This window comes from Scaptodrosophila lebanonensis, unplaced genomic scaffold (genome assembly GCF_003285725.1).
Source record: "Scaptodrosophila lebanonensis strain 11010-0011.00,11010-0021.00 unplaced genomic scaffold, SlebRS2 tig00000043-arrow-pilon, whole genome shotgun sequence".
NCBI lineage: Eukaryota > Metazoa > Arthropoda > Insecta > Diptera > Drosophilidae > Scaptodrosophila > Scaptodrosophila lebanonensis.
Window position 1 is genome coordinate 5,302,499 of NW_022060545.1, and position 10,208 is coordinate 5,312,706.

The following is a 10,208-nucleotide window of genomic DNA, read 5'->3' on the forward strand; positions in this document are numbered from 1 at the left end:
CCGAAACCCTCACCCAAATCTGGCTAAACAAATTGTATCGACCCATATCGTTGTTCAGACTAACCGAGTTTATTTGGTTCATCTGTTGGTAAATCTGCAGTTAAGAATATATGTGAAGAAGAAGTCTTTCAATAGGTCAATGCGAATTTAATAATTATTAGTTATAGTAATAAGAGTTCAACACTATAAATAAAAACGCAATTTGTTTGGTAATACATCAGCAAAATATATATTTTTATATGCCAAATTCAATTTGTTTAGTTACTCGTACATCAATGTGTCTTCAGCTGCTTTCACTTACATAGGTTGTTTTAAAGATATTGCCACAGGAGGCTTAATAATTAACTAGATGTGTTAGACAAATAAGAGCTGTTATACATATTTATACAAACATATAATAAACCAATATAATAAACACATAAATAATTATATATAGTATATCTCCATTCTCAGTTAGACATCTTTAAACCAGTTGCTCCATCGCTTCGACAGAATAAATTTGACGCCGCGTGGAAATCGCAGCCAAAAGGCAAACACAAATATCAGCATCACTATCGCGGCCACAATCATAGGCTGCAGCTGAGGAACGAGGGGGAGAGGGATGAGGTTAGTTTTTAGTGCGTTTTAGTTAGTCACTATTTTAAAGCGTGTTTCTCAGCGTACTTTCTGTTTTTGAGTCTTTGTGTGTGTGTGTATTTGTGCGCTTCCACCCAGCATTTACAAAATAAATATGCGTTGAATAAGGCTTATTCTTATCCTAAGCTGTAGACTTTAAAATTATTCTAAATAATTTTAAGGTCTAGGGACATGAATAAGGCCTATCCGACCATTTTGAATATGTTTCTGATATAAAAGGGAAAACAACTACATATTGCAAGTGGCCAGCCTAAATCTGCAGAACCCGCTTCACATCGACGGTGGGAAAGGCGGCGAACTGTCCCCGAGAGGCGCGATGCGGCTTGCGTTGCAAGTACTCCGCCAAAATGTCTGACGCGAGCTGAGAGGCACGTGTGCTGATCTCCTGCTTCGGCGGCAGCGGTTGATGACGACGCTGCAAAGCCACTGAATTGGCGTTGGCGACTAGAGAAGCGCCCGGTGCCTGCACCTGCAGTAACGATAGAACCCAGGCATGCTTCATTTTCGTCAACTGCGACTCGAGCGCATTAATGCGCTGATCCTGTGGCTGTGGCACATATATGGGTTCGAATTGTTGCAACTTGGCGCGCATATCCTGTGCCTGCAGACGCAAACGCTCGTTGCGCTCATTGTTGAAGGCGCACTTGAGCAGCTGCAGTTCCTCGGCCACCATGGGGGCGGTGCCAGCGGGCGCTGTGTAACTCACATTGCCGCTGCTGGCAGTGGAGATGTTGTGCCCAGATAGATCCGAAATCTGACTCTTGCCGCCACTACTGTTGAGCTTCAGTTTGTCGCGCAGATCGCTCTTCTCGCTCTCCAGCGCATCGATGTCGCTTTGCAGGTGATCCATTGTCTCCTCAAATTCCTTCTCCTTTTGCACCAAAAGGGTGCGCGTTTCCTCGTACTGCAGCTTCCATTTATTCACCGTATGCTCGTATTCACCCTGCAGGACGCTTAGCTTCTTCTCCGCGAGATCCTTACGTATTTGCATTTCGCTCAGCTCGTTCTGTTTCATTTTAGCCGCCAGCTTTAGTTGTTTGATGTCTGCTTCACGATTCTCCAGCGTAGCGGCAAGCACGTTCTTCTGCTCCAGCTGTTTCTTAATCAACTGGGCTCGCTGTATGATGGGCGTATCCTTATTCTGCGGTCGTTGCTGAGCTCCCGCCGCTGATATAATCTCATATTCCTTGTCCAGCAGATGCTGTGCAATGTGTTGGAGATCGGTTTGTGCCTGTGCCAGAAGTGTTTTGAAATTGTGCGTGGGTCCGCGATCGTCCTGCTCGTATATGCGCTCGCACGCAGCCGAGAGCAGCGACCAGTATTTCTCTTGCGGCAACGTGTGCTCTGCCGCATTATCGCTCTCAATGTTGGCCACAACGGCGGCAAGTGCCTGTTTGGTGGCCGAATGCATGGCCGACATTATACGACTGATGCTCTGCGCCAGTGCACGAATCGCGTCTAGTTTGTGGGAGGATAGACCGCATTTGATCACATGCTGGTCGCTTGGCAGGCGTCTCTTGATGAGCTTCACCTGTTGCTTGATGGCCTCCATTTGTTCATTGAGGAATTGAATCAGCAGCACTGAATCGCTGGTGGCGCCGGCCTCTTGTATAATTACCTTGGCAATGGCTGTGTCGTTCAGAATGGATTCGCACGCTGCGCCTAACGAGGCCACACAGTCCCGTATCATTTGCGTCTCATTGAGCAGCTGCTCGCCAGCCAACAATACCGAGTTCATAGCATTGAAGAAAGCCACACATTTCTCAATATTATCCGTGGTGCTGTTCTCGTCCAGCTGGTTCGACTTCAGCAACTCTATAATACCATCCACTATCTTCTCTTGTGCCACCATCTCGGGCAATGAGCTGCCGGCGCGCAGCAACGTATCGGGTTGACAGCTATTCAGACCATACAGGATCTGATGCAGCGCACACTGCAGATTGTGTATGTAATGCATTAAACGGCATTTGAAGGCGTACTGTTGGACACCATGGCCTTGGGTGACGGCCTCTCTGGTCACAGCCTCCACGGCAGGGAAACGTTCACGTGTCTGAGACACAACAATGCCACACTTAAAAACAATTCGTGAGATCAGCAATACGACCAATATGGAGTCGTGATCGCCGCCACGATTCATAAACGATTCGGGCATAAAGGCAGTCAACATTTGGACATGCTCATTGGCCTGCGAGAGTTCGATTTGGCGTAATTGCACATCGATGGCGCGTGTGTAAGCCTTGGATTCGGCAAACATTTGCTTGTAGTCGATTGTCTCGCTGGCTAACTTCAGGCTGGGGTCCTGCAGGGATTTCTGATCGTTGCTTGAACTGCGTTCGCGCAACTCAATGAGCTCCTCGTTCAATTTCTGGACCAGTTCGCGGAATTTGGTGATTGTCTGATCGCGATCATAAATCGTTTCAATAGCTGCGTCGCGTTCACGCAGTGCTTCCTTTTTGGCTCCATTGGCCAGATCAAGTTCCTCGCGCAAGTCCATTTCCAAATCGTGATTACTCTCCACAAGCTGCTCGTGCACCTCCTCTAGTGCCTCCAATTGGGCAATCTCTTCCTCCAATAGTTTCACTTTATCCTCCAGCTCCATTTTCTTTTCGGCTAACTGTTCCACCATCTCCTCAGCGCCCAGTGCAGCATCGACTTGTTCCTTAAACGCACAACAAAAGAATTGGAATGATGTATTTACGGATTATTTTTAATGGACTTGAACTTAGGTTCTAAAATGAAATGATTAGATGACCAGTCAGCCGTCACTCTGACTTCGATTACCGATGAAAATGTACAAATTTTGTGGGGATACGATGGACATATACAATTGAATTTACCTCCTGCACACCGTTTAATATATTTTATGTAGGCCGGCAAAGAAATAAAATGAAATTTTCCTTTTAGAATAGGGCGTTTGTGTTATTTGCAAAGCAAAAAAAAAGAAAAAGCCTGGGAGTGAATCAATTGATTTGCAATAAAGTAAACTAGATTTCATATACATATGTACAACAGATTTAGAAGAGGTATAGAAGAGCCAACCAAAGCTACAGCAAAATATAGAAGCCAATATGAAGTGTAATCTTCGGGAAACCGAATTAAATATACCTTTGCAAGAGCTGTACAAGAAAAAGTGTTTCAGGTAGTGCATTCCTCGAGGTGAATTTTCCAATTAGCATTAGCTTCAACTACAAAGTGATAGTCTTGGGTGCTTATTTAGTATTGGGCGATACTTGATATTTGTGTATTTTGAGTCTTTTATCGTTATTCTTGCAAGGATATGAATCGAGTGTTTATTTTTGTGTCACAGTGGGGGAGTAAGCGAATTCCAAATACAGTTTAGTTTACATGTACATGCTCGATTGTAAGCAATGAGTTTTAGGTCTATTACCGCATTGTTTGAGGGTGTACGATTTGTGCAATTTGCAAAGAAATAAGATCTTTATAGCATCACTAACCTGCAAGTCGGCGACTGTGGCTTCGAGCTCATCAATTTTGGAGGAAAGTTTCTCTTTTGTACGCTCCAATTCTGCGACTTCGGAGCGTTTCGTTTCCAGTTCCTTTGTTAGCTTTTGGATGTCGTGCTTGTCATGTGCCGATAGATCCCGCAGACGCACCAACGTATCCTTAAGACGTATATTCTGTTGCTCGAGTTGTTTGAACTCGTAGGTAGACATACCGCCAGTCGTGCCGTCTGCTGAGATGTTGCCTATGGTGGCATCTGCTTTGTTTTGCATATCTGAGCGCAGCAACTCCAAGTCTACTTGCAGCTCCTCTATGCGTTCCTTGGAAGATTCCAATTCCAGCTGCAAGGTATCGGCTTTCTCTTCAGCCATTTCTTTATCCAGCGTAATCATTTCTACATTGTCAGACAGCTCCGCCATTTCCTGAGCATGACGCTCCTTAGCCTCGATAGCGTCCTTGGCTTCCTGCTTGGCGCGTTGTAGCTCCTTTTGCAGCGATGCCTGCGTGGCCATAATTTTAGTGCGGAACTCTTGCAGCTGCTCGAATTGTATTTTCATTTTGTCAAATTCTCGCAGACGCTCCTTGTCCTCGTTGCGACGCTGCTTCAGAGTATCCAGCTTCTCAGTGAGATCAGCCACTTGAGTTTGCAACTCGGCGCTAGTTTTTTGTGCCTCCAGCAAAGCAGCCTTGTCCTCCGATGAACTGCCCGCATTGGGCGGCGCGGTGAACGAAGGGGAACGCATAGGCTGCGAGGGCGTAAATTGTGGCTTGAGTATCTCCAAGAAACCTGTCTCTACAAATGAGGCGCGTTTGGATGAAGCATGTGAGCCGTTCCCACCGCCGGCAGCAGATGCTGTCTCCGCATTGGCAAGTGATGAACTCGATGCATCCTTGCTATTCTGTGGCGCTAGGGATTTACGTGGTCCAATGCTGCTACTGGATGGAGTACGTTCACTAAGAGATGTGGTGAGCTGTGTGCGAGAGCCGAGTAATGATTGGCGACTGGATGATAGTGAAGTGCGTGAACCGCTCAGCCGTGCCCTTGTGGGTTGGGTCGTTAGTGGAGTGTTGCCGCTACCACTCACATCTTCGCTGGACCTCTTTCCTGAGCCACTGGCATCGGGTGCTGGCGTGATAACACGCAATTGCGTCGGCCGCACAAACATGCCGCAGTTCTCGTCACATTGGAAATACTGCTGGCCCTTAATGCAGCCATTATTTTTGCCCTTTGGTTCCTCCAGCACTACGCCCACCCACTTGCCAACGGCAAAACTGGTCATGCCAACGTAGGCGACCGTGCCGAACAGCTCTTTGCCAGTAAGTTCGACACGGGCGCCTACTTTTATGTTTTTTTCCGACATGCTGGTGTCAGGTGGCGGTGCCACTGGCCAGTTTTGTATGTGTAAGTAATGAAACTGTCTGCGTATGAGTTGAAAATGGCGGAAGAGCATGCATATGTGGAAAAAAAATTGTTATTAGGATTAAGATTCTAAAGTAGGGTCATGCTACTCACCACAGAATTTCTACTATTTGCTATGCACGTTTATGTAGTTGTCCGATGAGTTCAATTGGCAATCACTTGCGGCTTAAATGCGAAAGAGAAACCAGAAAATGTTGACATCATTAGTCACCAATACACGCACACCCCACATAAAAATGGGTGCTCCTCTGGACAGGTGAATATTTTTTCCAAATAATTGTTCTTTCTGTGTGCGTTCGTGGTTAGCAAACAGTTGGTTCTACTTACATGGTAATAACTAATGCTGCACTTAACTTTAGCTCTTCTTATCTCTTTTTTGCTTGCTTTTTGCTTTTCTATCAAAATTTGCACAAATTTCCAGACGCTGACCAACAGCTGTGAGGTAGGGTTGTAGGTACCTTCTCGTTGTTATCGATTAAGTGGTGGACTCGACAGTCAGTATTTGCTGGCAATAATGGTACATTTTTGAAAATTTCTAAAACATTTAAACCGCTTCATAAATATTTTTAAATGAATTTTGCTAAGGTGTGTATACTAATAACAAATTGAACTGGTAAAGCAATTAATGTGAATAAATTTCAGTATGTACAAAGTAAATATAACTATTTGAAAAGACCGGCACACTAGAGTAACATGCAGAGTTATCGATTGCTCCGATAGCCGAAAGAATTGGGTACACACTGGTGCATGCGTGAATATATGAACTAGTTGTCGGTTTTAATTTTAATGAAAATTATAACCACGTATAAAATAAAATAAAATGGATGAAGATGAGCATTTACATCGTTTTGGCACGCCCCTAGAACCCCTGGATAAAGGTGAGTACAGATTAAACTAGAAAATCTAAATCTAACAAGCCAAACGTTTACAGACGAAGTGCCAGCTAAAAAACCTCTGGCAATCGAAGATCAGATTGTTAAAGATGAAAATGGTAAGCGGCGATTCCATGGTGCCTTCACCGGGGGCTTTAGCGCAGGCTTTTGGAACACCGTGGGCTCTTTGGAAGGTTGGACACCGCAGAACTTTAAGAGCTCACGTGGAGAGAAGGCGGCTAAAGTTCAACAGCGACCGGAAGATTTTATGGATAAGGAGGACTTGGGCGAATTTGGCATTGCTCCCCAGGGCATACGCACAAGAGACGAGTTCTCCAAGGAGACTGAGGAGGATCGTGCTGGTCAACGCAAACGAAAGTTAATGCAGCCAAATCTAGATGGACCAATACCTGGTGCACCCGTGCTGGAGCAGTTGCTACGGCCGGTGCGGGATAAAGTGGCCGTTCGCATACTGAAGAGCATGGGCTGGAAGCCGGGCCAAGGTGTGGGTCCACGGCAAACGCGAAAAGAGAAGCAACAAGCGACGACTCGCAACAAAAGAGAGCAATATTTATTGGAGCACTACGGCACAGAGGGCTTGCAGACGAAGGAGGACAGAGAAGGCGATGCTGCTAACGGAAATGATGACGACAATGAGGAGGATGAGGATGACGAAGAGATCACCTTTGCTCCAGATGACTATGAACCCGTTTTCTACACCCCCAAAGACAATCGTTTCGGCATGAGCTACACAGGACTTAGTAGGGCGCCAGTTTTATCAAAGGGGACCGCGCCCGCTGCACCGATGCAACACATTAATCTCTTTGGCAATTTGGAGGCGTCTTCAAAAAACAAGAAACTTTCTATTCGTGGCCAGGCCTTTGGTGTGGGCGCGTTTGAGGAAGAGGATGAAGATATATATGCGCGAGATGATATGACAAGCTACGATTTCTCGCTGGGCGATAAACAAGCCAAGAAAAAAAAGGCCCAGTATGTGCAACAAAAAAATGTCATCGATGGTTTCAGTGAGGATAAAAGTGGTGCATCCTGTCAAACAGCCTTCTCCATCGATCTGCCACGTGATTATCGGCCACGTAATTGGCTGCAGCGTCGAAGTCGTTTTGCGCCCATAGATGAGAATCGTGCTAGACATCTGGCGAAGGATACTGAATACAAAAAGGCCGGACTGGGCAGACACGATTTGGATCCGGAACAACGTGCCAAGCTGCTGGGTGAAGAAACAGTGGCGACAGAGGAGCAAGCTCAGCAAGAGCAGCAACAGCCAAAGAAAAATCCTTTTAAAACAGCAACCAGCAATGAGCGCTGCAAATCCTTGCTTGAGCGTATAAGTGCAAAAAGCGACAACTTTACACGCGGTGGTCTCATTACCGCCACAGGAGAGGAGCAGTCCGCTCCGAAAACACAAGCACCTGAGGTGCCACTAAGCACAGACGTGCAACAGTCCAATGCAGAGCTGTTGGAAAAGGCAGCTGCCAAGACGAAGGACTTGCGTAAGTAGTAGCCGAAAAAGTAGCAATTATTATATATATAAACTATATATATTTCTTTCCAGCTTCCGGCACGCCTAAGAATGGTTTTAAGCCCTTTTTAGGTGACGAGGCTAAACAGCAACGCTATGAAAAATTCCTGGAAGCCAATCTAAAAGATGATGGCGAGATTACAAAGCTATTGAGTGATATGCAGCCAGTTACGCTTTCGTTGTGGGACCGTGAGATGGAAAAGAAGGAATTCATACAGGCTGCAAAGATTTATAAGCCGCTGGCCGGCCTTATGCTCGATCGTTTCGTTTCTGAAGCCACAGTCGAGGAGGTGAAGAAAGAGGAAAAGGCTAAACCCGCAGACCAGCGTAAAATCATCATGGAACGCACTAAGGCAATGTGGAAGCCATGCGCCCAACTCTGCAAACGCTACAACATTGCCGAACCATTTGGAGGTGCTATGCTGGAGCCACCGAAGGAGATGAACAAAAGACCAAAAATCTCTATATTCGATTACTTGGAAACTTCCGTCAATACTAAAGCAAATTTCAAAACGCCTAGTATTATACCGCAGCACATAGTACCTCCCAAACCCCAGGTCGCAGAACTGCCCCAGTCCAGCATTTCTGTTGAAAAGCAGGCGCCAGATGTTGAATCAAATATGGCGACCGGCTCAGCTAAGATCGAAGACATCAAACACTCGCCTGCGCTTTCCATAACTAAACCTACGTTTGTGCCGAAAACAGCTTTAGAGCAAGCGGTAGAGGCTTCCAAAAACAAACATATCTCTGAAAAGACTGATCTCTTCAAAAGCATATTTGACGACAGCGACGAGGAGGAGGCGACGCCAGCAATGGCGCAGACTGCTCCTGAAGACAGGCTGGCCGAGATGAAAGCGGCTTTGGGCTTGCCCGGCAGCTCTAATGCAGCGGCTGTCAACTTGCTGAGGAACAATTCTCCACCGCGTGGAGTTTTTGCTGCGTTCTTCACAGAGCCAGCAACGGACGAACCAAAGTCAGTCCCCAAGAAAGCTCCAAAATTTGAGCCCATTCCTGGAAATCAGCTGAAGATTGCCTACAAATCGCGCGAGGAACGTCTAAAAAACGACAAGGAGCTGGCCATGGCTGATGTGCCCGCAGAAAACCTCTATGGACCCAGGCTGCCAACCCCCCAGGCGACAACCACTTCTCCAACAACAGCCCCAATTGTTATTGCTGAGGCAAATATTGACGCGAAGTTACAGCAGCTTTGGCAAAAACATGCGCCCAAAAAACGAAAAATTGAGAAGTGGGTGGAACGCAAGCTGAGCACCGACGACGACAGCGAAGACAGTTCCAGCACTGGTAGCAGTAGCAGCCATGATAGCACAGCACCATCCAAAAGTAAAAGGTCTAAAAAAACCCACAAGAGCAGCAGTAAAAAGTCCAAAAAACATAAGGAGAAGTCAAAGAAAAAGTCGAAAAAACGTGATAAGTCAGCACACAAGTCGAAAAAGAAGAAAAGCAAACGCTAATGAATGTTCAATAGGCAATAAACAAATTGCACGATTTTTAGTCTTAAGCTATTCGTTAAGCTTCAAAGTAAACTAAAAATATACCGGTTCGATTATTTCCCTACATATTAAAATCTCTAAGACGCATTCGAAAATGTATTTAAATTATGGTGTGGATTTAATAAGTGGGGGAGTAAAATGTTTTCCAATATACATTTGCTAGATATTCCCCTCTACCCAATATTTATAATTCCAATAATTGTTAAAATATGGGAAAACAATTTCCATTCTATTCTATAATTATTTCCTTTACCTAGGCCGGCAAAGAAAGCGGCAGAAGGTGTCTTTCTTTATAGATTGGTTAAACTTATTCCAAACATTATTTAAATAATGGTGTGGTCTTAAAATGTGGGGGAGTAATATTTTTTCCAATATACATTTATAAAATGTAAAAATATACATTAAACTTTTAGATGCATGATTGTTAATGTCGCTGGATATTCCCTTAGACAAACTGAATTTGAAATCCATGGCAAATATTTTCCAATATTTATGTTTCTCTCATTGGATTTCTCCACTAAACGGAAGTTGTATAGAAATTTTAGGGTAGTATCTTCAACACTGAATAAACACACAATGAATTAGTCAGTCAGTTAAAGCTAAAAGGTCGCTCAGGCAGGCAAATTATTATAACAATTTTATAAGCAATTCATGAAAACCAAATCTGTCCTCGAATAGAGAATTTTATATGAGTACTATGTATTTGCGGGAAATTATTATTGCTTTTGGTTGAAATGTAATATTAAGAACTCGACTATTATTTGCCA

The 10,208-nt window shown here is 44.9% G+C and overlaps 2 protein-coding genes across 2 annotated transcripts; one reads left to right on the plus strand and one right to left on the minus strand.

Annotated features, from left to right (window-relative positions):
* Window positions 1-231: 231 nt before the first annotated feature.
* On the minus strand, window positions 232-6,032 carry LOC115622591 (dynactin subunit 1). Its single transcript, XM_030516587.1, has 4 exons — window positions 5,846-6,032; window positions 5,612-5,683; window positions 4,092-5,517; window positions 232-3,295 (listed from the first exon to the last, which is right to left on the minus strand). The coding sequence occupies exons 3-4, from the start codon at window positions 5,457-5,459 to the stop codon at window positions 887-889; spliced, it is 3,777 nt and encodes a 1,258-aa protein (XP_030372447.1). The 5' UTR covers window positions 5,460-5,517; window positions 5,612-5,683; window positions 5,846-6,032; the 3' UTR covers window positions 232-886.
* A 236-nt stretch (window positions 6,033-6,268) lies between these two features.
* On the plus strand, window positions 6,269-9,528 carry LOC115622642 (G patch domain-containing protein 1 homolog). Its single transcript, XM_030516650.1, has 3 exons — window positions 6,269-6,396; window positions 6,450-7,901; window positions 7,964-9,528. The coding sequence occupies exons 1-3, from the start codon at window positions 6,339-6,341 to the stop codon at window positions 9,400-9,402; spliced, it is 2,949 nt and encodes a 982-aa protein (XP_030372510.1). The 5' UTR covers window positions 6,269-6,338; the 3' UTR covers window positions 9,403-9,528.
* Window positions 9,529-10,208: the final 680 nt, after the last annotated feature.